We start from the raw sequence: 26,825 nt of genomic DNA, 5'->3' as shown, positions 1-26,825 counted from the left end.
AATATTTTATGATAAGATGTAGCATACAGATGAACTTTGTGGTTATACAATTAATGACTGTAGTCCATTTGTTGCTCTGTACATTGTTACCCCCAGTGCAATAACACTAACATAGTAATAACATGGTAATTAAGTAGGTATTCTGATAGAAGTGCAACAGGTACAGCAGTGTTGTTGGCATTTTAAAATCCTGTTTAAATGTACCAGACTCTCTATTATGAACACAAACCCTGACAGAGCTGGTTTTACACAACTTAACACAACTGTTTTTTTTGTTGTTGTTTTTTTTACCAGAACATCATTTTTATTGATAAATGGGGTACAGTAGGTGACAAAGTTTAACAGAACAGAAGGTGGGCTACAGTCAGTAACTGTATATCCACAAAGTTCATCTGTATACTAGCTGTAGCTTATACAGTAATCACTGAATGTACATTTCTGATAGGTGTTCCTAATAAAAAGCTTATAATTGTTCTTCTGCTCCACACAGAAACTGACAGAAAGCGTGCAGTCTACATACTGTGTATTCACACTTGTATTGCGACAACTCCCGCCTCCGATCTCGGATTGGCTAACAGTTTTGCATTCGGTGCAATGATTGGTTTATATTCTTCACTCTAACTCTACCAGCGAATCGTCGCTCCTGTTATGCATATGCCGTAATACGGGTAGGAAAGTAACAACCCGGTGTAACTCATCAATACAGCTAGTTTTTAAAGTCTCGTAAACAAAATTAAAGAATTTATATTTTTATTGTGAATAGAAATGTCTCTCTCTACAGCGCGGTCGTTCTTATCGGAGGCTGGATATGGAGAACAGGAGCTGGATGCTAATTCTGCTCTCATGGAGCTGGACAAAGGTGTGGGGTTTATCAATGCTAACAGAGCTAGCTGCTACCTAGCTAACTATTACAAAATTGCCTTATTGTAAATTAATATCATTTTGCTCATTATTTCATTTTGTGTTCGTGTACACGTGCAATAACTCATTTTCTGTGCAGCTATTTTTTATTATATACAGTCTTAAAAAGCAGGAATAATTTAAAGAGTTAGCCAAATAATAACAATGCTAAATGTATTGGAATGGGCAGTAATTTCACAGTGTTCCGTACACCACGCAGAGCAGAACTTTATCATTTAATATTAATTATGTTAAACTTGAGTCTTATTGAGACGTCTTAAATGTGCTGAACATTCCTCAAAAGTCAGTTCAGTTCATCATCAAGAAGTAAAGAAGATAATTTTAGGAACTACAGCCACCCTTCCCAATTCAGGTCATTCTAGGAGTGAAGAACATATAAAACTACAACCACACTGCTAATTTTTGGGACAGTGGGAGCCTAATGGGTAGAGTTTTGGGCTATCAACTGAAAGGTTGAGAGTTCGAATCCCAGCTCCGTCATGCAGCCACTGTTGGGCCCTTGAGCAAGGCCCTTAACCCTCTCTGCTCTGTACTCTCTGCACTCTGAGCCTTCCAAAGCTGGGATATGCGAAGAACAAATTTTGTTGTACTGTACACGTGTATATTATATAACAAATAAAGACATTTTAATTCAACTAATTTCAGGCCGTTCCAAATGTATTTTTAGAATCTGTGGGTATCACCCAAAGTCAAGCAACCTCAGATCCCCATCTTAAAATATTTGGACTGTGTTTAACTAGTAATACTTGTCCAACACACTGCTTTTGCTTCAAGCGCTGTATTATGTCTGCTACTGCAGCTGCGTTCCTTAATGGCAATTCAGAATTAATTACTGTCACCAGTACAACACTTCATACAGCCTTAGATTATGTTGCAGAAGTTAAAAAGGAAATAAATAAGGTATAATGGTATAATGACCACACACTTGCAAACAGCCCAAACACTGGAGCATCAATGACAACACAGTGAATTAGAAGCATGGAAAAATGTTCTGGCTGAGTACAGTGGTGTTAAAAAAAAATAGCAGTCCAACACCATTAACCTGATGAATCACTGTTTTTAGTAGAAGTGATATTCCTACATAGCAAATAATTTACTTGAAAGTGTAGTAGAGTAATGAAAACAAAACAAACCCAACAATTAGGACATGCATGCCGTTCATTCTGAGTAATCGAAGCATTGATTGAAAGGGGCTTGTTCAAAATAATAGCAGTGAGGAGTTCAATTGGTGAAATCATTCATTCTGCAGAAGAACGAATGTCAATTTTGGCCCTTATTTAATTTAGGAGGGGGGCAAATGTTGCACAGGTTGGTCATAGCACGTTTCCTTCTGAAATACTGGGTAAAATGGGTTGTTCCAGACATTGTTCTGATGAACAGCGTACTTTGATTAAAAAGTTGATTGTAGAGGGAAAAACATACAGGAAAGTGCAGCAAATTATCGTCTGCTCAGCTAAAATGATCTCAAATGCCTTGAAGTGACAACCAAAACCTGAAAGATGCGGAAGGAAGCGTGGAACTACTGTTCGATAGGATCAAAGAATAGCCAAAATGGCAAATACTCAGCCAATGATCATCTCCAGAAAGATCAAGGAACATCTGAAGTTACCAGTGAGTACAGAAGATGATTAAATGAAGCCGATTTACCAGCAAGAACTCCTTGCAAAGTTCCGTTGTTAAGATAAAGACGTTTCCTGAATGGGTTAACATTTGCCAAGAACACATTGACTGGTCCAAAGAGAAATGGCTTAACATTTTGTGGACTGGTAAAAGCAAAATTGTTCTTTTTGGGTCTAGTGGCCGTAGACAGTATGTCAGACGACCCTCGAGCACTGAATTCAAGCCACAGTTCACTGTGAAGACAGTAAAGCATGGTGGTACAAAACTATGATATGGGGATGTTTTTCATACCGTGGTGTTACGTCTATTTATCACATACGAGGGATCATGGATCAATTTAAATATATCAGAATACTTGAGGAGATCATGTTGCCCTATGTCGAAGAAGAAATGTGCTTAAAATGGGTGTTTCAACATGACAATGACCCAAAACATCTTGGATACAGACAAACAAGATTGAGGTAATAGAGTGACCAGCCCAATCCCCTGACTTCAATCCCAGAGAGAACTTGTGTTCTGACGTCTGAAACATGTTTTTTTGAGGCAAAACCCAAAATAGCAGAAGAACCGAGGAATGTCGTCTAATCATCCTGGACTGGAATACCTGTTCAGAGGTGCCAGAAGTTGGTCGACTCCATGCAACACAGATCTCAGAAACAATTGTTTTGCCACTAAATATTAGTTCAGTAATTTAAAGTAAAGTGAAACCTCAAACATGTTATAGATACATTTTTTTGAGTTTTTAAAGAAAAATGCTGCACTGCTATTTTTTTCAACAGCCTAACATTCATTTTTCTTAACTTTCTGTAAAGGATGAACACAAACTGGCAAAATTTTGTTAATGTTTTGATTTAGAATTGAAAGTGGAGTATTTTCAGTGCGTTTGCATTTATGGAAATAAAAGTTATTATAATGATTTTGTGCTTTATTCACTTTTTTAAAATCACTGCTATTTTTTTGAACACTACTGTATCTACCAGCGCTTTTCTTTAATAGGATGAAATCATAGATTTCCTTTTAATACAGTATCTAAACTTCACACTTCTAAAATATCATAGAAATAACATCATACTGAACATAGTATATGCAATGTTATAATATTATTTAAGGATGATAATAAAATATAAAACTTTAGCCACACTGCCTAGTTCAGGCCATGAACTTGAGGGAACAACAAAATAGATCAGCTCTCATTTTACCATATTCATCGTGTTACACCAAAATGTCCTTTAATGTTATTTATTGTGCAGTTAATAAAAATCATTAAAAAAAAAATCAAAAAAAGCACTGGAGATGGTACTGGGCTTCAAAGCCATGAACAAAACTAGAACAATATGACCAATATGATGTGGCTGTAAGAAATCAGCTAAATAGTTTCAGTAATTGTTAAAGTCTTGTATGTGGAACATGACTGTACTTCATTTTTCTTTGCTGTCTTTAAACCCAGGCTTGAGATCCTGCAAACTGGGAGAACAGTGTGAAGCCGTGGTCCTCTTTCCCAAACTCTTCCAAAAATATCCCTTCCCAATCCTCATCAACTCCGCCTTCCTCAAACTGGCCGACATATTCAGACTTGGGTACGTATTTAGTCTCCTGTAGCTCATACTTACAAATTTAATAATAAAATCACTAAAAGATAAACTGGAAATGTGAATCTTAATCATTATTATATTCTTACAGCTCAGTGTTACATGGGGAACTCAAACCCACTCCTTCCTTATTTTCAGGAACAATTTCCTGCGGCTGTGTGTGCTGAAAGTGACGCAGCAGAGCGAGAAACATCTGGAGAAGATCCTAAACGTGGACGAGTTTGTGAAACGAATCTTTTCTGTCATCCATAGCAATGATCCTGTTGCCAGAGCCATCACCCTCAGGTGTGCACAGCAACGTGTTATGCCCCAGGAAAGGGCCTTCCTTAAACTCTTGCAGCAAAGCTATAGCACATAACATACTGATTTCAAACGCTTGTTAGCAGTGGGTGTGGCATTGCCGTGTGCATTTTTGGAAGGGCGTGGCTTTAATGTTTTGGCTCATTACTGTACATATGATGACAAACGTCTTCATTCATGTTGATCTGCAGGATGCTGGGCAGCCTGGCGTCCATCATTCCCGAGAGGAAGAACGCCCATCACAGCATCCGCCAGAGCCTGGACTCCCATGACAACGTTGAGGTGGAGGCTGCCATCTTCGCAGCGGCCAGTTTCTCATCCCAGTCCAAGTACAAGCTCTCAGATTTCTGCACTGTTCACATACTGAAAAACCAGCATTGGTAATACCTGTGCACATAGGGAAGAGTCATGCTAGAACAGAACAGGGCCTTTCCTAAACTGTTGAGCCCCTGAGAATGGCCCTTAATCTTCAGTTGCCTGATGGGAGTGATTACTCTAGTCCATCCATATTGATGGACGATTGTACTGAACTATTGATCAGATGGCTGAGGGTTTGAACCCCAGCTGGCCCCAGGGCCCCTTCAGTAAGGCCCTTAACCCTTAGCTGCTTGGATTGGATTGGATTGGATTGGATTGAATCCTGTCCCAGTTGTGAGCACTTTAGATAGAAGCGTTTGACAGAATGAAGAAATCTAATTGTAAATAAACAACAGTTATGAATTATTTCTGAGCTTTTGTTGTTGTTGTGGTTGGATTTGACTGCAGCTGAATGATTTTCTGTTTTTCAGGGACTTTGCAGCTGGAATTTGCAACAAAATCAGTGAAATGATTCAAGGTAAACGATTATTCATGCTGTAAATGATTATATAGATGATTAAAATGTTTCACACTTGGCACTCAGGTGGTGTCTCGAATCTCAACGGTGCTATCGACTACTGGTGTTGTCTGAGGGTGGTGGGTGGCTAAAACGGCAGAGTCATTACGGGGTGCACTTGTCAGTGCACTCTCAGTGCTGCTCCCAAGCCTGGAATCAGGCATAAAAACTGAGCAGATCCGCTGAATCGACCCTTAAATACAGGAGTCTTACACTCAGTGGTGTGTCATGTGTTCACCATCGAATGGGGCATTAAATAATGTGTATTTTTGAATAACAGTGTTTTTGGTACAGTATACATATATAGTATATATCTCTTCTCCAAAATACTGACCCCCCCACCAACCTCAGTGTTTCACAATTACTGCAGCAATTAAAAATTCCCATTAGCAAACTATAGGACGTGGGGGGTGGTAGCTCAGTGGTTAAGGTACTGGATTATTGATGAAAGGTTATTGGTTCAAGCCCCACTGTTGGGCCCCTGAGCAAGGCCCTTATCACTCAGTTGCATGCAATAAAAGCAATGTGGCATATCTGCACCAGCCCTCTAATAAACTGCATAATTTTGTGTGTCTTTGTGTGTGTTTGTGTGTGTGTGCATGCGTGTGTCTGTCTGTGTGTGTGTCTGTGCATGTGTCTGTCTGTGTGCGTGTGTGTGTATGTGTCTGTCTGTGTGTGTGTGTGTCTGTGCGTGTGTCTGTCTGTGTGTGTGTGTCTCTGTGTGTGCGTGTGTCTGTGTGTGTGTGTCTGTGTGTCTGTGTGTGTGTGTCTGTGTGCGTGTGTCTGTGTGTGTGTCTGTGTGCGTGTGTCTGTCTGTGTGTCTGTGTGCGTGTGTCTGTGTGTGTGTGTGTGTGTGTCTGTCTGTGTGTGTGTCTGTGCGTGTGTCTGTCTGTGTGTGTCTGTGTCTGTGTGTGCGTGTGTCTGTGTGTGTGTGTCTGTGTGCGTGTGTGTGTCTGTGTGCGTGTGTCTGTGTGTCTGTCTGTGTGCGTGTGTGTGTGTGCGTGTGTGTGTCTGTCTGTGTGCGTGTGTCTGTGTGCGTGTCTGTGTGCGTGTGTGTGTGTGCGTGTGTCTGTCTGTGTGTGTGTGTCTGTGTGCGTGTGTGTCTGTGCGTGTGTCTGTCTGTGTGTGTGTGTGTGCGTGTGTCTGTCTGTGTGTGTGTCTGTCTGTGCGTGTGTCTGTCTGTGTGTGTGTGTCTGTGTGCGTGTGTCTGTCTGTGTGTGTGTGTGTGTGCGTGTGTCTGTCTGTGTGTGTGTCTGTCTGTGTGTGTGTGTCTGTGTGTGTCTGTGTGTGTGTGTGTGCGTGTGTCTGTCTGTGTGTGTCTGTGTGCGTGTGTGTCTGTGTGTGTCTGTGTGTGTGCGTGTGTCTGTCTGTGTGCGTGTGTCTGTCTGTGTGTGTCTGTCTGTGTGTGTGTGTCTGTGTGCGTGTGTCTGTGTGTGTGTCTGTCTGTGTGCGTGTGTCTGTGTGTGTGTGTGTCTGTCTGTGTGCATGTGTGTGTGTGTCTGTCTGTCTGTGTGTGTGTGTCTGTGTGCATGTGTGTGTGTGTGCCCAGGTTTGGCCACCCCGGTGGAGCTGAAGCTGAAGCTGATCCCGATGCTTCAGTACATGCATCACGACGCAGCTCTGGCCTCTCGGAGCAGGGAGCTGCTGCAGGAGCTGGTGTCCTCGTACCCGTCCACGCCCATGGTGATCGTTACCCTGCACACCTTCACCCAGCTGTCCATCTCTGCCCTCATGCACATTCCAAAACAGGTCAGTCCTGTTCTGCTCTCAGACTTCATTATCACAGAAACGGCCTGATCATCTCTGGATAACATCAGTAACGTCTGCACACTGACATTAATACGTGTATACAGTAATACGTTTTCTATAGGAACAGAATGAAATGTTTGGCTGGTTGACATTTTTGCTCTAGTGGTTAAATATGGACAACAGTAACAGATTCTGTCCGTTTAAATACGACTGATTTTAATTTAACACATAAAATAATGATTTTAATCTGGCATATCAAGAATGCCTTTCGGCTGCTACTGTGGAAGTTGCCGCATTGAGTAATCTGAATATATTTAATATTATATCAAATGTTTATATTATATTTATTTTGGCATCTTTTTGGGGATTTTTTTGGTTGAATATGATTATAAAGATTTTAAATTCTGGGTTTTCTTTTAAACAATTACATTTCTGATTAATTTAAATTAAATTATTATTTTAAGTGTTATTGTATTTATATATTTTAATAACATTTATTTGATTTGATATTAAATTATTATTGTATTAAATTTTTATTAATTTATTAAATTATGTTTTAGGTAATATTTATTATTTTTAATATATTTTTTAAATCAATTTTAAACTTTTACATTTCTGATTAATTTATTTAATTTAAATTATTATTATAAATTTTAATTGTTAGTATTTAATTATTATTAAAATGTCATTTGTAACTCATTTTATTTTAACTATATTTTTTGATCTATTTTGAACTTTTACATTTCTGATTAATTTACTTTCTTAAATTGAAATTAATTTGTTCTTTTTAAATGTTATTTTATTTATATATTTTAATAACAGTTATTTACATTGTTAATAATAAATTATTCATAATTGTTCTAATTTATTAAATTATATTTTTAGTTAATCATTTATTATTTGTAATATATTTTTAAATCCATTTTAACTTTATTGATCCTGGACCCACTGCAACCCTGACCAGAATCAAGTGACTGTATTGAAGATGAAATGAAATTATTATATTTTATTAATACACTGTATGGAGAAAACTTTATAAAAAAGGTAGAAAATGATCAGTTGTGTATAAAATCAAGACGTTTCAGTGCTTCAGTAATATTTCATGTATTTAATAATGACGGACGGTTTTATTTCTCCCGCAGATCGATTTGCTGCTGCAGTATCTGAAGGACGACGCGAGAAAGGCCGTGAAACGTCTCGCCATCCAGGACCTGAAGCTGCTCGCCAAGAAAGCTCCTCACATGTGGACCAGAAAGAACATCCAGGTCAGAACGGCCACACAGAATAATAATAATACACACTTTTATACAAAGCAGAGGTTTGATTAGCCGTCAGCACTCACGTTTCACCTGTGCGTGTGTGTGTGTAGATTTTGTGCGAGTGTGCCCTCAGTACCCCGTACAATGGTGTAAAACTGGGCATGGCGTCGGTCCTCTCGACTCTCTCTGGAACCATCGCCATCAAGCAGTACTTTAACCCCCCCACAGGTAAAGATCCCCCACACACGCCCCACTCTTGATACAGAAACCACATCAAAGCACAAAATAAAATATGTATGATGTATCAGTGGTTTGGTGGTTGTCTGGATTCTTTGAATACACCAGCGGCACCTCACCCCACAACCTGGCACTGCCCGTGGTCAGTGTGGATCCAAACGCCACCTTTGGGGTGGCTCGCTCATCCAGGGAGGTTAAGTTCGACACCCCAAATTAGCCAAAATGAGCACAAAGTGTTAGGAAGTCTGTTAGGAAGAAACCATAATACAAGCGCTTCCACCTGGAGCGAATTAATGTTTAACAAGGCGCCTTTGTTTGTGACTGTCATTGATCTGCGCCTCCATGCCCCCTATGCTCACCATATTTGTCAAAATAGTTGAGACAAATGCTTATTTCAGCAAATGGTTATTTCAGCAAGACGATGCCAGGCGTGTGGCTTCATAGACACAGAGTGCGTGTGCTTGACTGGCCTGCCTGCAAGTCTCAATGTCAAAATCCTCTCACAAAACTGCAAGAATTAGTGTCCTCAGTTCCCAAAGCATTAAAAAGTCTCGGTAATAGGAACGCCGATGGAACACAGGGGGGAGCACACCCCTGTCCCAACTTTTTTGAGTGTGTTCACAAGATATTAACATGAAGTTGATAGGTGAAAACACTAGAAATCTTTTCTTTCTCCTTTGTTCCAGTTAAATAAAGATTCAACATAATTAACACATCACATATTCATTTGTTGATGCATGCTCAATAATCCAGGTACACAAATCCACAAAGTTGAATCAGTTCATCTGGACACAAGTTTGTTGTAGAGATACGTTTCGTCACTCAATCCGAATGACTTCTTCAGTCTGAAGAAGTCATTCGGATTGAGTGACGAAACGTATCTCTACAACAAACTTGTGTCCAGATGAACTGATTCAACTTTGTGGATCACATATTCATGTTTTTATTGCATTTTACAAAGTGTCCCAGCTTTTATGGAAACTCTTATTATAAGTATTGTGTATGGACCTCACTTTGTGAGGGCACAATAAAGAGTATAAATGTTCTCCTCTCTTTCAGGTGAACCTTCTCCGGCTCCTCACCTCACCGACCTTGTCAAGCTGGCGCAGGAATGCTGTTACCATAGCGACCTGGCCGTGGCGGCCCACGGCATCACCGTGCTGGCTAACATCGCCGTCTCCTGTCCAGAAAAAGGTAGACACAGGACCGGGTCTGAGACGATTTCATTTAAACTGCCAGCGTGTGAATCTGAGCTGAATCTGCATCAGTGTGGAATAAGCGTCAGATCCAGGGTTACAGCTCCACATGTATCTGTGTTTATCTGGATTCTCCTCCCTGTTTCACTTTTAAACTTGTGTTACAGCTCCAGCTTCTGAGAAATGGTGAGAATCAGAATCAGCTTCTCCCAGAGTCTAAAACGCTTCTGGTTGAGAATAAAGCTTAACGTGGTTTAATGTAGTAAAAGAAGGAGACAGGAGCACTAAACTTCTCTTCATTATTACTGCTCATAAGTTCCTCCACTAATCACATTCCTCACTCGCTGTTTTACTGCAATAAGTCACGTTTAGCGTCCTTCGTCCGGTCTAAATCGCTTTTACCATGTTGTATCAAACATTTCGTCTCATTGGAGAAGCTTTGAAAATGTCACAAAACAGCATTTTTGGCATTTAGCGGACGCTTTTATCCAGTATACAGTCTGTGACAGTATACAGTCTTAGCAATTGAGGGTTAAGGGCCTTGCTCAAGGGCCCAACAGTGGCAACCTGGCAGTAGTGAGGCTTGTCCCATCAACCTTTGGATTACTAGTCCAGTACCTTACCCATTAGGCCACAATTGTTCTCATGAGAATCCGCCCTAAACAGTCTCACTCCTTTCCACACCGTACTAACAACAGGTGGGTCAGGTTTGGGCAGACCTCTTCTTGTACCCCTGTAAACAAAGTGAGGTCCATAAAGAGGAGGACTTCCTGTGGCCATGAGGATGAATCGGAACATTGATTGCCAGCCAGCCCTTACAAAGAAATTGGCACAAATCCCCACAGACACACACAAAGCGGAGGCTGTCCAACAAGCTCATTGTCCACATACTTTTGGCCAGTCATTTGAAAGGGAACCATGGTCATGGTCATGTGACCACATACTTTTAGCCATATTGTGAATGTGAATCTATACAGATGTTTGTGTGTGTTTGTGTGTGCAGATGTTGTGGAGCTGGAGCAGAACACGATGATTGGGATGGAATCACTGCTGATGTTGTGTAGCCAGGAGGACAGCGCTACAGCACACACCACGCTTAAAGTGAGTCCAGTGTGTGTGTGTGTGTGTGTGTGTTCTGTGCTGTGTCGGACTTTCCAGCAACAGTTTAGGGAAGGCCCTGTCCTGTTCCAGCATGGGTGAGCTCTATATAGACATGAAGAAAAGCTGCACAGAGCCCTGAGCTCCCCCATTCAACAGCTCTGGAATGAACCGGAACGTCGACTGTGGCTTTATTGACTATGTCTGTGGGAATTTGTGCCCATTCAGTCAAAAGAGCATTTGTATGGCTGGATCCAGGACTATAGAGCTCGCTTTGTGCACAGGGGCAAAAGGGCCTTCCCTAAACTGCTGCTGCAAAGTTGGAAGCATAATAATTGATTATAATTGATTTAATACACCTGTTAGCAATTAGAAGGGGCGTCCCAATACTTTTGTCCATATAGTGTGTGACTAGATTAGACTATACAGGCTCACCCCTGTTGGATCGCACCCCGTCCCAACTTTTTTTCGGTAGTAAGTTTGGTTAAACCGGCGGTTCTGCGTGTCACGTGACCTAACCCGCGTTCTCTCCGCCTCTCAGACGGCGATGACGTGCACGGTGAGGATGCTGCGGGCGCGTCCCCACCTCAGTCAGGTGGCCGTGGAGTTTTTGCTGTCCCAGCTGCACCACGCCTGCGACTCGGCCCGCGTGGTCATCTGTCACGCCCTGGCCGCCATCGTCGCCCAGCTGCCCGTGTTGGGAGAGAGCATGCTGGGAGATCTGCTGGAGCTGTACCGGAACGCCACCCTCAGGAGCTCGGATCAACAGCAGGAACTACTGGTTAGTGTTAAGGGGTATTGGTGCCATTTCCGTCAACAGGACATTATATGAGTAAAGTGTCCTGCACGTTGATCTAATTGCAAATTTAGGATATATAATTTAAAACGTTCATTAAAAACCCCCCCAAGACTGAAAAAATTGTATTTTTTTTTATTTCACGTCCCCTCTCTCTTACCTGACACTTTAGAATGAAATGTAAGAGTAAAACCTGTCAGAAATCCTTTTTTCCTGCAGTATTTGGTGACTCCAGATCCCATCGATGTTTTTAATCTTTATTTATCCATAAGAAATGTAGAATAATGTGTTTAAAATCCATGTTTTACTCACGTCCCCAGGTTTTCACTCAGTCAGTCCTGTTACCCTCACATATTCATCCTTCTGATAAAAAAAATGTGGAAATAATCACATCGATCAGGTCACATTTCGAACATAAATGTACATTCTCTGTGTCTACTGAAGCTCACAGAAAGAGCATTAGTAGGTTCTCCCTTTTTCCCCCTGTATGTTTGATAATATTGTAACTGAGAAGATTCATCTCCAAGTTCATTCCTGTTACCTCCATTTATTCTTAGTTATTTTAATAACACATTTTGTGATAAACCACTAGACTGTGCTCGGTGTTCTCGTGCTTTAGCATGTTCTCCATGCTGCTATATTCCGTGTATTTACTAATTCTAGGTTAAAAACTCCAGTTACCGTCCTGTTACTCATATGTAGCTCATCTTCCACTTAGAAACCTTGTAGAAATGAACAAAGGTGCCTGAGATTCGACCAAAACACATTCTGAGTACTTAAGTTGTAGCCTAATGGTTAAGGTAATGGAGTAATAATCAGAATGTTGCTGGTTTAAGCCACACTACTGCCAGGTTACCACTGTTGGGCCCTTGAGCAAGGCCCTTAACTCTCAACTGCTTAGACTGTTTACTTTGGATAAAAGCGTCTGCTAAATGTGAATGCAGTCCAGTTACACCATTCAGTGGAATGGCCCTTCTGCAGTAAACCCTTAATTCAACACTTTGGGGAAGCCCCTTTGGGAACAATTACAGCTGCGAGTCTTTGTGGATTCGTCTCTATGTACCAGCCTGCATGCCGTCTCGGTGGACCAGCAACATGTCTGCGGTTTGTCCTGCGACTCGTCCCTCCTCGGACCGCTGCCTGTGGGTACTTCCCACGCCTGTTTGGGAGAAGCTTCCACTCAATCGTCTAGCCATCATGATTCGAACCTTATCAAAGTCACTCAGGTCTTGATACTGGGCGTGTCTGTGGGAGGGGGCTCACCGCCCACTGTGTAATTGCGCCCCCGGCTGTCTGGCCCGAGATGGACATTTTGTTCGTGGTCAGTGATGCAGTTCTGTGGTCTCTGGTGTTTTTCAGGTGTGCTTGGCGACGGTGGTGTTCGTGGCGAGTCAGGCGTCTCTGAGCGCCGAGGCCAAATCCGTCATCCAGCAGCAGCTGGAGGCCTCGGCTAACGGCTGGACGGTGTACCGCGTGGCCCGCCAGGCCTCGCGCATGGTGAGCTCCTCACCCGGGACTGGACCTGCTCTGTGTTTGTGTTTAGGAGTACCCAGATGTGATGGAAATGAGGGCAGGTGTAGCCTAGCGGTTAAGGTACTGGACTAGTAATCGAAAGGTCGCTGGTTCAATCCCCATCACTGCCAGGTTGTTACAGTTGGGCCCTTGAGCAAGGCCCTTAACTCCCAATAGATTAGACTGTATACTGTCACAGTACTGTAAGTCTCGATTGCTCATCACTCATTTCTGTTTAGTCATTTCCAATTCCCTTTTTGCAGCACCTATGCCGCTTGGACCAGCCACAGGCTGGCTGAGGAGAGCTGCACACTAGCACCTGCCCCATGGCATGTTCTTTCCCCCTAGCTAGTGGTGGATTCTCACACCGAAAGCCACACTATGCCCTTATTTTAATCCTTTACCACTTGAGCTGGAACCTAAGAGGCACTAAGGTTAAACCCTGCCCGACCACCCCTCCCAGCTCTGTGCCACCCCCGTTTCCAACACAAATTATTGCCTCGTGTTAACAGTTCTGATGCTACCAGCCGTGCCATGACCGGCGTCGCGTCTTTTCGTTGTCGTAGGGCTGCCACGAGTTCTCCGGTGAGCTGTATCGGAACCTGCGCACCCGCGTCGCCTCCGAACACTTCTACTTCTGGCTGAACGCGCTGATGGAGTTCTCACAGGCCGAGTGCTGCCTGAGCGGCCTGACCGACGGAGACTACAGCGCCGCCGTCAGCGCCATCACCGAGGCCCTCAAGTCCTACCAGAAAGGCTTCACCTCTCTCACGGTCAGCGTCTGAGGGACTAGAGGTGGATTAGCGCACACTGTGCATGGTGATAAAATAATACTTGACATGGTTTTATGTGTTTGTGTGCGTCCAGGCTGCCAGCACCCCACTGAGTCCTCTGACGTTCCAGTGTGACTTCGTGAAGCTGCGCATCAACATGCTGCAGGCTCTGGCTCAGCTGGTCTGTACCTGTAACAGCCTGAAGACCAGCCCTCCGCCTGCCATCGCCGCCAGCATGGTGCTGTCCTCCGGGAACGAGCTGCAGCGCTGCGGCCGCATCTCCCAGCAGGTACGAGCGCATTCCGTTTGGCTATTTTTTACTCTTTTATCAGTCTTGACCAGTGACATCATTGTGTCCTTATGATTATTCTCACACCTCATAGTTCCTGGTCCTCATCTGAGGACGTCTGGGTTCTCTTGTGACTTTTTCTTATTATTATTTATTTATCTTGCTCCTGTGCAGATGAAGCGCTGCATGGATGAATTCCGCAGCTTGGCCGGACGTTACTCTGACCTGTACCAGTCCTCCTTTGACGCCGACTCGGCCACGCTCAGAAACGTCGAGCTGTATCCTTTCTGCTGCACTGATGATAAGAGAGAATGAGTTATGATACTGAGAGCTGGTGAATGTTGTTTAGTGATTTTCTGGTTGCGTCCCGACCCACTTGGATGTGCTGTTACTGTGTGCTGTATTGGGGGGTGACGTTGCTTCATTCGCGGATGTTTCTTTGTGCTCTGTGCTACCAGCACTGCGTATATCTTACGTGTGGGAACCTGCTGCTGGTTGGGGAAAAGAAGCGGTCAGAAAGTGCGCGTGTGTCTGCAGGGGGAAAAGCTGATCGATTTTTTTTTGTTTTGTTTGTTTTTAATTGAGCCTTTTCCCTCTTTTCATGCAATCAAACAGAAAACGAAATACACTTAATTAATAAAAACTGTGTCAATCTGGTCCCTCTGTGGTTTACAAGATGTAACGTAAAGCCTCCACAAGGAAGAGTTCTTGTTTACAAGTTCTTGTTTACTTTTTTCTATTTTATTGATGCATTTTTTTCCCAATTTAGTGTAGTCAGTTTGTCCTCCGCTGCTGGTGGATCCCTGATTGCAGTCGAGGTGGGTATATTGCTGCTCACGCCTCCTCCGACCTGCGGGCAGCCCTTAGCGGAACCCTCTTTCACCCATTCATTCTGCACAGACGCCTCTCTATCTGCTAATCAGGGTCCTTACACAGCGTTTGAAGACCCCACCCAGTGTCTGCTGCAGGCACTGCCAATTGTGGCCACTAGATGACGCCTAGCCGACCGGTGGCAATGCCGAGTTTCAAACCAAGGAGTTCAGAATCTCGGCGCTGGTGTGCTAGCGTGCTTCTCTGGGTTTGAAAAAACGTGCCCTAATCCATATTAAGTTATTAATTCCTATAAAAAAAACATATTGTCCCCACTATAGCTGCGTCCGGAATCGCATACTTCCATACTCAATAGTACGCGAAATGAGGACGCGAGAGCGGTTAGTATGTCCGAATACGTAGTATACACAAAGAGGTACGCGAGAAGTGCCCGGATGACGTACCTCTTGGGCAGCCATGTTTGAGTATGCAAGTGATGCACACTTGTGGTCCGCTAATGTATCCCATAATGCAACTGGAGCTGCGTAGGCATCCGAAGCGTAATAAGAAACAAGAAAGATAGCGGAAAACGGAGTCCTCTGTTCACAAGTGTAAGTAAGATAAATAAAATAAAAATTTTAAAGACGAATAAATAACAAAAAGACGATAAATATCTAAAATTTTGGTAAGTGGGGTTTGTAATGAGTCTGTAACTATGGTGATATTACGTCATCACGTCATCACTTGATGTTGGTAAGATGGCGGATGTAGTAGGTAGCGGTGTTGTGTGCATACTGTACACTTCTGTACTGAGAGTATGTACTTTTTTACCGGCTGAGTAGTGCATACTTCCTCCAATCTAGTACGTACTCTGTAAGTATGTGATTCCGGACGCAGCTAATGATGGAACATTTTATTCAGTTGTGATAAACTCAATAGCAGCTGACATGGCATTGCGAATCGAACAAATACACACAGCTACACATGTTGTGTGTCTGTGCAGATTAGAAGGGGCAGCGTGACTGATAGCAGAGCTGAGATTCCAACTCGAGACTTCTGGGCTAGTGTAGACTGAACTAGGTTAAGAAACAGGTGAAATTTGCAACCCCAGTCCCACCTAAACTAGATTTAGTTCCAATGCATGACGATTCCTAACTAATGTACTTAATGAACTGTTAAATTACTGTACAGATTTTCCTTAACCTGCGTCCCAGGCAACAGCAGAGCTGCCTGCTCATCTCCTACGTGATTGAAGCTTTAATACTCGACCCTCAGAGCGCCAGGTACCAACAGAACCAGTAACCATCTCCCGTCACGCAGAACCAAGGTTCCAGTTCAACCACTGACTGCTTTGTTTGTTTGTTTGTCTTTGTCCCAGTTTTCAGGACTTCGGGGCGGCGGGTTCGGTTCAGGCCGAGAGCAAGTACGAGCGCGGGATGCTGGCTGTGTTCAACCTGGTCCTGGAGGAGGTGGAGGCCCTGAGCAGGAAACACCCTCCCGTCTCCTACCTGGTAAACACAGACACGGCGTTTAAACCCACGCTGTGTGACCAGAAGTATTCGGACGCCTGACAAACAGTATTATGATAGAGTGACCTCTGTGTGACCTTTTAGCTAGAACAACAGCCGACCTAGAGAAGGCTTTTCACAAGACTTTGAAGTGTGTCTGTGGGAATTTGTCCCTATTCAAACAAAATAAGACAGCATTTGTATGGCTGGGCGCTGATGTAGATGTACCGGTTCATCCCAGAGCTGTTGAGTGGGTCTGAGGTCAGAGCTTTTAATCATGTCTTTATAAAGCTCGCTTTGTACTGGATCAGGAAAGGACCTTCCCTAAACTGTTGCTGCAAAGCTGGAAGCATGTAGTTTCCTTCATATAAGCTTCTCACAAGACTTTGAAGTGTGTCTGTGTATGGGAATTTGTGCCTGTTCATATTAGAACCAAAGTGCACTTGCGGTTCTAGTATGGACGAAAGTATTGGGACGCCCCTTCTAATCTGAGTTTCAGCCACAGCAGTTTCTAACAGGTGTAAGGAAACTATATGCTTTCAGCTTTGCAGCAATAGTTTAGGGAAGGTCCTTTTCCAGTTCCAGCACGACTAAGAACTAAGAAAAGCGCAGAGCCCCGACCTCAGCCCCACTCAACAGCTCTGGGATGAATCGGAACACCAACATATCATCAGTGCCCAGCTGTACAAATACAAATGCTGTCACCTTTTGACTGAATGGGCACAAATTCCAACAGACATACTTCAAAGTCTTGTGAGAGGCCTTCTCAAGAGTGGATGTTGTTCCAGCTCAAAAGGTCACACAGTCACTCTATTTTAATAGCATTTGTTTATGAAACGGGATGTCCGACAAGCTCACTATCAGGCGTCCAGATACTTTTGACCACATACTGTATGTAGCAGATTTATCGTGGTTTTCTCCGGTTGATGCCCGGTGTTGATGCCCGGTGTTGATGCCCGGTGTTCTCTGTCCTGTCTCTCTGTAGCACACCAACTGTCTGTGCGATGCCGTCATCGCCCTGCTGAAGGTGCCGCTGAGCTTCCAGAGATATTTCTTCCAGAAGCTTCAGTCCACCAGCATCAAGGTGGCTCTCCGCTCCGTCTGTCCACTACCGCCGTCACGTTTCACACACGCCTTTATATAAAGGGACAGAACACAGTGCAAGCGATTACACTGCTCAGGGGTCCAGTGGTGGCCACCTGGCGACCTTCTGATCACCCTTTACATTTACATTTTTGGCATTTAGCAGACGCTCTTCATCCAAAGCAGTAGTGTGACAGTGTACAGTCTGAGCAATTGAGGCTTAAGGGCCCAACAGTGACAAACTGGCAGTTACTAGTCCAGTACCTTGACCACTAGGTTAAATCATTCCATTAAACCATGCTCTGTTCTGTTTGCTTTCACACCTTCTGCCTGGTCTGTTCGGCTAGGCTCGGCTCTAGACCCACCGCAACCCTGACCAGGATAAAGCTTTTTGATAAGGTTAATAAAAGGGTCATAAATATCAGGACAGGGTGTCGATCCAATACTAAGCAACACACTATCACACATCAACTCACTCATTCCATTTTTATCAACCGCTTCGTCCTGGTCAGGGCTGCAGTGGGTTTGGGTCCACCTGTAAACGCTGGCCACAAGGCAGGAATATCCTAAACCCTTAAGGGCGCCAATCCATTGCAGGGCTTCTTCCGTCCCCTTCCTTTCCTCGGACAGCCAGTCGTGTCTGTGTAGACGCCCGGCCGGCCCGTAGCACAGCAGAGATTCGAACCCGGATCCCAGCAGCGGTGGGCTAGAGCAGGCGACCCACATTTTGTTCACGATTTTTTACGCCACCCAGGCAACACAAACAAGGCATCGTACTCTATCTCTCTGTACGATCTGGTCCCACTGTGGTTTACGAGATGTAACATAAATCCTCCACAAGGGGGCGCTCACGTACAAGTTTATTTAAATGTTATTATTATTATTATTCTCTGTGACCCACTTATTTTCAGGCAGACTGCTCTTATTTATTTATTTTTTTTTTAAGTGGGTCACCCCTTGTGGAGGCTTTATTTTATCTTATTTTATCTTGTAAACCACAGTGAGACCAGATTGTACAGAGAGAGAGAGAGAGAGAGAGAGAGAGAAAGATGCATCGTTTGTGGGTCACATAAAAAAACCTTGGACAAAATGTGGGTTGCTTGAAAAAAAAAAAAGTGGGTCGCCCGCTCTAGCCCACCACTGCTGGGATCCGGGTTCGAATCTCAACTGTGCTATGGGCCGGCCTGGCGTCTACACAGACACGACTGGCTGCCTGAGGAAAGGGAGGGGACGGACAGAGCCCTGTGACTGATCGGCGCCCTGTTTAGGATATTCCTGTAACAGGCCGCTACGCCAAACCGCTGGTTTCCTTTTATTTTCCATCTTTATTATGTATTATAACGAGAATCTGTGATGTAATTTCCTGTGTGTGTGTGTTTTCCTAGCTGGCCTTGTCTCCGTCCCCTCGAACCCCGAGCGAGCCCATCCCGGTGCAGAACACCCAGCAGCTCACCCTGAAGGTGGAGGGCGTGATCCAGCACGGCTCCACGCCCGGTCTCTTCCGCAAGATCCAGGCCGTGTGCCTGAACGTCAGCTCCGCCCTGCAGTCCAAACCCGCCCCCGACTTCAAGGTGAGGGTCGCGCGTCTCTTCATGATGTCGGTACTGTAGATACACGCATCTCTCAGCCAGAATTACGTACAAGTGTACAGAATCAACAGTTTGGGAAAGGCCCTCGCTTGTTTTAGCATGACTTTGCCCCTGAACGTCTTTGGGATGAATTGGAATGTTGGTTGAAAGCCAGACTTCAGACCTCACCTCAGATTACTCTTTCTGACTGTAAAGGAACAAATGCCCATAGTCATACTCCAAAATCTTGTGCTTTACTTTTGCAGCATGTTCGGGTCCATTCACGTTTCCTTCAGTGATGCACAGTGAGCCAGAAGCAGCTCTTTATAATGCATGATGCTACCACCACCATACTTCACTGTGGGCTTGGTGTTCACAAAGGATACACTACATGGCCAAAAGTATCTGGACACCTGACCAAGAGCAAAACAAATGGTATTAAAATAGAGTGACGTCTGTGTGATCTTCTGAGAAGGCTGATTGATCAGTCGATGTTCCGGTTCATGTCAGACCTGTTGAGTGGGGCTGAGGTCGTGGCTCTGGAACAGAAAGGGCCTTCCCTAAACTGTTGCCGCAAAGCTGGAAACATATAATTTCCTTAATATGATTGATTTATTACACCTGTTAGCAACTGTTGTGCTTGAAACACATGAAGTTGATAATTAGAAGGGGCGTCCCAATACTTTTGTCCATATTAGATTTACATTGTAGGAATTTTGCGGACGCTTTTATCCAAAGTGACTTACAATACTGAGACTGTATACAGTCTAAGCAATTGAGGGTTAAGGGCCTCGCTAAAGGGCCCAACAGCAGCAACCTGGCAGTGGTGGGGTTTGAACCAGCAACCTTCTGATTACCAGTCTGTACTGAATGTTAGTGCATCGTGGAGACGTGAGTGGTCAGTTCTTTTGTCGCCCTGCAGGTTCCTCTGGAGTCCAAGTCCAACGAGATGGAGCAGCGCGTGGAGCCGCACAACGACTACTTCAGCACCCAGTTCCTGCTCAGCTTCTCGGTGCTGGGGAGCCACGGCGTGACGGTGGAGGCGAGCGTGGTGGACGAAAGCGGCGTCCAGTGGAAGACCGGACCCAAGAGCACCGTCAGCGTCAAGTCCATGGAGGATCCGTACTCGCAGCAGCTCCGCCACCAGCAGGCCGGGGCTCCGTCGGCCCAGCGGAACATCGCCGCTCGCTTCCAGTGAGCGCGTCGCTACATACATGAATAAATAACTGAACCTTTGATCTCGGTGAACGGATTCGGCACGGCTCACATCTGGGTGGGCGTGGCACTCCGGCTCTCGGGAAGCAGACTCTGACGGACCTGTGATATTCTTATGAAAGACCTCGGCACGTTTGTGTGTTTATTTGAGGTGCGGCGTCTGTCTGAGCGTCTGTTCCTTTATAAATAAACATTTTCTCATCCGCAAACCTCAAATCCAAAAAAACTGAGGCAGAAGCAAAACAATGTAAATAAAACTGCCTTTTTTTTATCTGCAAAAGCTTCTTTTTTATTCTGATTCATTTTAATTGTAACTTCCTCGACCGCCTGTGTGGGCTTCCAGCCGGTCGATAGCACAGCCAAGATTCACATTGTCTTGCAAATCTTTTATAACTGTAATTAAAAAGTACAGACGCTGGATGGCACAGCGGTCTGGTCTTACGCGCTGGCACACCACCGTGTTTTTAGCGTTTAGCATTAGCATAGGGTTTAGATTAGTTTATTCTGTTCATGGTGTTCATTGTGTTTTATTCCTCACGTTCTACGTTTATCGTTCGCGGCAGTTTATTCCTGCCGTGTTCTTCATGTACGCCGATTTGTTTCCTCGTCCCTAGTTAGTACCTGTCGTGTTTAGTCTTAGTCCCCTCGTTGCTTTGTTTATTTCTCTAATAAATAATAATAATAACGTTCTGGACATTTCTGCACCGGCGTCCTGCCGCCGCCTAACGGTTCGATTCGATTCTCTAGATGATTCTGCCGTGAGAAGAAAACGCTGCTGTGCGTAAAATCTCATCACAAACACGATTCCAACAACCAGCGTTCATCTCACACCAGCTTTATTAGATGGAGAAGAAGGGAAAGGGAAGAGAAGGAAGCAGCCGGTCGGAGATATTCACGTCCTCAGCTAGATCCACGTCTCGTTTCAGAACCTGGGTGAGGAGCGGGCGTCACGTCTTCGGCTTTTCTAGCCACGGAGCCACTGTTCTGCCCCCAAGAGGAAATGATTTCGTTCCACAGGGTAGAACCATGATGAGCAGGTACATCAAGTATACGACGGTGCTGAGGTAACCGATGATGCTCTGTATGGGGTGGTGAAGACAGAATCCTGGTACTGGGGGAGCCCAACATTTAAGATCAGGCTCAGCTCACAAAGTCCCAGAATTCCTTCAGAAATCCAACACTTGAGGTGTTGAAGCCAGAATCCTGGTACTGGAGAAGCCCAACATCTAAGAAGATCAAGCTCAGCTCACAAAGTCCCAGAATTCATTCTGAAATTCAACACCACCACCATGAGCAACCAACAGTTCTCAGAAGCACCAGGAAACACAGACTCTGGTATCATGAGGACTTCTGGTACCAAGATGGAACCTAAGTCTGTGGAACAGCGATCGTATCCTGCACAGAGTAGTTTAAGACGACAGCAAAGACTGGAACGTTAAGAGTTCCCGACCCTAAGAGCACCGGAGAACATTCCGGTACGGTGGAGCTCTCAACCAGCTCCGCCCACTCTGATGAGTGGGATTTCGTTATGAAAATCCTCGTGTCCTGTGTTAGTTTCATTAAAGCTAATGCTCTTAACTACAGGCAGTTTCAAGAATTCTTGTCTGAGCTGAAGATGTGCTTTACTGAGATCCGCTGGATGAGTCGGGGCGAGTTTTGAAATGTTTTAACGACCTGCTCCCGGAGATCAACGCATCCAAAATCAAAACTCAAACACATTGTTTAATTTTTATGCTTCTCTTTCCATTGTGAGCTCCCCGATCTCAATAAAACATGCACTCAAAGTAACTACCGTTTTCGGGAGCATCTGCATCTGTGTGCAGACTTTTTCGAAGTTGAAACACCTTAAATCTCCAACCGGATGCAGTCAGACTGCTAAATTGCTCCACCCCTCATGTACTGTCTATTCACCAGTTACCTTAAACACCTGTGACCTGGTGCTGCCCTTTTTCTGCTGATATAGTTCGAATCATGCACTTTGGATCCACATCAAGCTGCTGTAGTTTCTGTGCAATACTTGAATGTAAATGTAAATATTTAAAATTCCTATCTTAGTTATTTCTTCTAGTCTTTTTAAGTCCTAAGTTTTATTTTTACTTAACTTGGTTTTCTTGCTATTTATATTTTATATATTATTATGTTTACACACGCCGAGACCTGAGTAACTGCATTTCGTTCTAATCATGTACATGGTGTTGAATGACAATAAAGCTGAGTCTGAGTCAGATCCAGACTCACTGATCAACATTTATTAGCTATTATGACTGGCAGTAACAAATATGGAACCTGACGCTTACTCTCGTCAGGCAAAAGCAGGCTCACAGTTTACACTGATTTTTTTAAGGAAACACTGTATGAGGAAGGATAATGGAAATTATTAAAATAAATAAAAATTTCTGCATTATCATTATGAACTACAATTATACAAAGCACAGACAATACATCCAGTATACATAGAAAATAGCTTTTTTGGGTGTGTTTACTATTTCACCTGCGGTCCGGCCCCCCGAAACACTGAAGAACAGTAATCTGGCCCTTCGGTTAAAAAGTTTGAGGACCCCTGGAAAACAGCAACAGAGAGAGGAACATGCAGAAGAAAGATACAGATAAGTTGGACCTTGACATGGAAACGACTGGCAACCCCTGATTGTCACTTTAAATTCAAGCTTCCATCCTTGTGGTGTTTCTTGCTGCTTTGACATCTTATTTAAACAATAAAAACTAAACATTTTAGAGCAAAAGTTCCTGCAATGAAAGACACAAGCAGCAAGAATCTGATCAGGTCTGACCTGCCTAGCTGTGCTCATTCAATCTGATAATGCAGGAAAACCCGAGCAAACCTGTATTATATATTAAACACAAAACACATATACATTTATATTTAAATAATGAGAAATCATGTGTTATATACTCACAGTGCTCACAGTCCCAGCAAAGCTCAGGGTTCAGAGTGCTGGATCAGCTTTACACTGAACTACACGGTCTTGCCTGAAAACAGGCGTTTCCACAATCTTCACCCTACCCGTATTCAGACAAACCCGCCCTTATGCAAATATCACTTTCTTCCGCGTGGTATAAAAATCCGCCCAATAGAAACCCGGCTTTAGGTAATGAGCCAACCATACCTGTCAAGTCTCCCGTTTTGTCCGGGAAACTACCGTATTTTACGCCTCTTTCCTGCCGTCCTCCCGTATTAGTATTTTCCCGTAAATTTCCCGTATTATATTATAATTTTCAAAAACATTCCTGTGCCTCTCCAAACTGAAATGTCACTAACGTCGCGAGAACTGCCACCCAGGCTGCTGCAAGCGGCAGTTCTCGCGAGGTTAGTGCAGACAGCGGGAACAAACCTGGAACAGGGAGAGATGGATGGATGCAAGGAGAGAGAGGGCATTCCTGCAAAAAAAGTAAAGACTGCATGTAAATATCTAGAGAAAAGGGACATCGAATTTACCTTTCTAAAGAGCAGAAGAAAATAAAACGTGTTTCACTTTAAGACAAGCAATGTGTATATATGCTGAAAATATGTCAAATAAATAAATGTGCTTCAATTCCCTTTTGTGTTTTCATTTAGGCTGTATTATAAGAATTACAGTACATATGTAGGAATGTCCACAGCATTTCAGTGTCAACAAAGGTAGGCCTATCAGATTCAGATTGTAGTTTGTGGTTCACAGGTGGTTATTTTAGATTTCTTGTAAACCTGTCTTAAAATGTAAGGGATACTGAACCTCGGTTGGGCTGGTGGGACGGCTCGAAGCGCGCGGTGGAAAATTTCCCTTATTTTTAAATCCAAAACTTGACAGGTATGGTAGGGGCATCAGTTAACACATGGACTTTGTATCTCAAAACCTTGACCTGAGATAATATTGAAGTCGGGTTTTTTTTTCACTTTAACCAGAACAGATAACTCTAAAAACAGATAAAGGTCAATTCTGTTGCAATTAAAAATAGAAAAAATTCAACCTAGTGTAAATAACCACACACCATGTGTGCATTTTGTCTGTCAGCTCTTAAATCTGTATTTTATTCATTTATTTATTTATTTATTTCATTTTTAATGTTTCTTCTTAGTTGTCGTTTCTTTCTGTTCTTTGCTACCCTTGTCTTGTACTGCTATAACAACTTAATTTTCCTAGGAGGATCAATAAAGTCTTATCTTGTCTTAATATTTTAAAGTCAGACGCTCTGTTGGCACGGTGGTAAATCACACCATCCCGCAACTGCTGAAATATGGGGTTAAAATCCCTGTGGTGCCATCAGCCAGTCTGGCATCTATACAGCCACAATTGGCTATGTCTGAGGGCTGGGGTATGCCAAACATCCTACCCATTGGAAGGTGCACGTGTCAGTGCCATATCCTTGTACTGGTGTTGCAACACAAAGTTAAAGCAGGTAAAGCAGGAAAAGGTTGTCAAAATGTGTTGGGTTTACTGACACTACCCTATTTACAACCTAAATACCAAGAAGTAAGAAGTCATATTTAAACATACTGCTATAATTTTTCTCTTTTAGGCAGGGGAAAGAGCGCCCATTGATATAGAATGTAACCAAGCTTTTTTGGCATAAAAAAATGCCTGTATATATGCCTTAAAAGGTCAAAAAAAAGTTTTCCCTGCACATTGGTTTTAGAAGTTGGAAGGAAATTGATGATTGATTTAGACCACATGTTTAAGCCTGGTAAAAAAAAAAAAGCCAGATGTAGTATGCATAGGGGACAGTTCCCTCTGGACACTCAGGCTTTCTCCCACTTTCCCAAAACATGTTACTAGGTGGATTGGCTGCCCTAACGTGGCCCTAGGTGTGTGAACGAGTGAATATAAAAGTGTGTAGCCTTGTGATGGATTGGCACTCTGCCTAGGGTCAGTGACAGTGGGGACAGTGGTAGCCTGGTGGGTAGAGCTCTTGGCTATCAACCGAAAGGTTGAAAGTTTGAATCCCAGCTCGGCCATGCAGCCACTGTTGGGCCCTTGAGCAAGCTTCAGGGGGGCCGTACACTGGCTGACCCTGCACAAACAAGCTGGGATGCGCGAAGAAAGAATTTAATTGTACTGTACATATGAATATGTATAAATGACTAATAAAGTTTCGCATTTTAGTGTGTATTCCAGTCATGCCTTACACAGAATTAAGAAAAGAATGTAACTTTTATTTCTGTTATGTTAATTTATCAATCTTTACATTTCTGCATATGTGTCCAGGTTATTATTAATGAGCGACCTATCATAATCGTTTTAATGATTTTGTAAGTGCATTCTGGTTTTATACCAAACATATGCGGATTCCTGGCTGCGTTATCTCATACAGGTTTAATATATAGGATGCCTAACGAGTGCACAATAACATGGTATCTATGGTGTTTTTACACACTAGTTAGTACAGCAGTGTGCGGTTTGGGACGCGACCATTCCTTCGCGCCCTTTCTTCTCACGAGACTCGAAATAACGGTTTTCTACCAGACGGTTCTTCTCTTATCGGTAATTTTCTATCCAAACATTTATAACTTTTATATTTGAAATCGAAATGAAACTGAAATATTAGCCAAAAATTCGAGGGAAATTCATTTTTAAAACGTTATTTTGAAAGGTAAAGTTAAGGTAAGTCCGTTAAAAGGTAAGCTAACGTTAATGACAGTTACTACTGAATCGACCCTGGCTCTGAGCTAGTTAGTAAGTCCTGTTTAATATTCATTTAGATAAATTATTACTTAGACCGTTCGGTATTTATTTTCATTTCATGATTTTGCAATGAACCCGTTTTATACCGGTTAACGGTTTCAAATGATTTACAAATTATTCTTTTTGGTGAGTCGGTTCGTTTTAGTCAATGTGTAAATGAATCGATTCCTCTATGAATTCTCGGTGCAGGTCCTACTGAATCGATTCTTTTACTTACTGATTCCTTCAGAACGAATTTAAATCTATTTATTTATTAGGATTTTAACACACTCTGGTTACATTCATCAGGGGTTTTGCGAGCGGCCGACCGGGGGGGGCGTGGCACTACGAGATTAATACTATGAGCCGGTGGCACACGGGACTGACGGAAGATGTTCCAGGCATCCGCGATTGAGCCGTGGCTCACTGAGGGGAAGGGGGGCGTTTGCTCCGCGCTCTATCAAGGGGAGGGGGCGTGGCCGCGGTAGGGCTTAGCACGCGCTTTCGCGCTCCAACAAGGGGAGGGGGGGCGTGGCAGAAGCAGCGCTCGTCACACGCGTTTGCTCCGCGCTCTATCAAGGGGAGGGGGCGTGGCCGCGGTAGGGCTTAGCACCAAGGGGAGGGGGCGTGGCCGCGGCAGGGCTTAGCACGCGCTCCCAGAAGGGGAGGGGGGGCGTGGCAGAAGCAGCGCTTGTCACACGCGTTTGCTCCGCGCTCTATCAAGGGGAGGGGGCGTGGCCGCGGTAGGGCTTAGCGCCAAGGGGAGGGGGC

The 26,825-nt window shown here is 43.8% G+C and overlaps 1 protein-coding gene and 1 long non-coding RNA gene across 2 annotated transcripts; one reads left to right on the top strand and one right to left on the bottom strand.

The window, feature by feature from the left end:
* Positions 1-21,082, top strand: ints7 (integrator complex subunit 7). Its single transcript, XM_063001686.1, has 20 exons — positions 1-859; positions 3,989-4,118; positions 4,269-4,415; positions 4,622-4,759; positions 5,219-5,265; positions 6,854-7,053; positions 8,196-8,318; positions 8,423-8,540; positions 9,609-9,743; positions 10,749-10,846; positions 11,385-11,624; positions 12,999-13,136; positions 13,718-13,924; positions 14,019-14,213; positions 14,388-14,491; positions 16,238-16,306; positions 16,402-16,534; positions 17,517-17,615; positions 19,000-19,185; positions 20,105-21,082. The coding sequence occupies exons 1-20, from the start codon at positions 766-768 to the stop codon at positions 20,378-20,380; spliced, it is 2,877 nt and encodes a 958-aa protein (XP_062857756.1). The 5' UTR covers positions 1-765; the 3' UTR covers positions 20,381-21,082.
* LOC134320337 (uncharacterized) lies at positions 8,147-9,708 on the bottom strand. Its single transcript, XR_010013691.1, has 2 exons — positions 9,632-9,708; positions 8,147-8,289 (listed from the first exon to the last, which is right to left on the bottom strand). It is a non-coding gene; the product is annotated as an uncharacterized LOC134320337 (long non-coding RNA).
* Positions 21,083-26,825: the final 5,743 nt, after the last annotated feature.

Source organism: Trichomycterus rosablanca, chromosome 9, assembly GCF_030014385.1.
Source record: "Trichomycterus rosablanca isolate fTriRos1 chromosome 9, fTriRos1.hap1, whole genome shotgun sequence".
Lineage (NCBI taxonomy): Eukaryota > Metazoa > Chordata > Actinopteri > Siluriformes > Trichomycteridae > Trichomycterus > Trichomycterus rosablanca.
The sequence above is the reverse complement of the archived record's forward strand: the minus strand, read 5'-3'. Positions and strand labels throughout refer to the sequence as shown.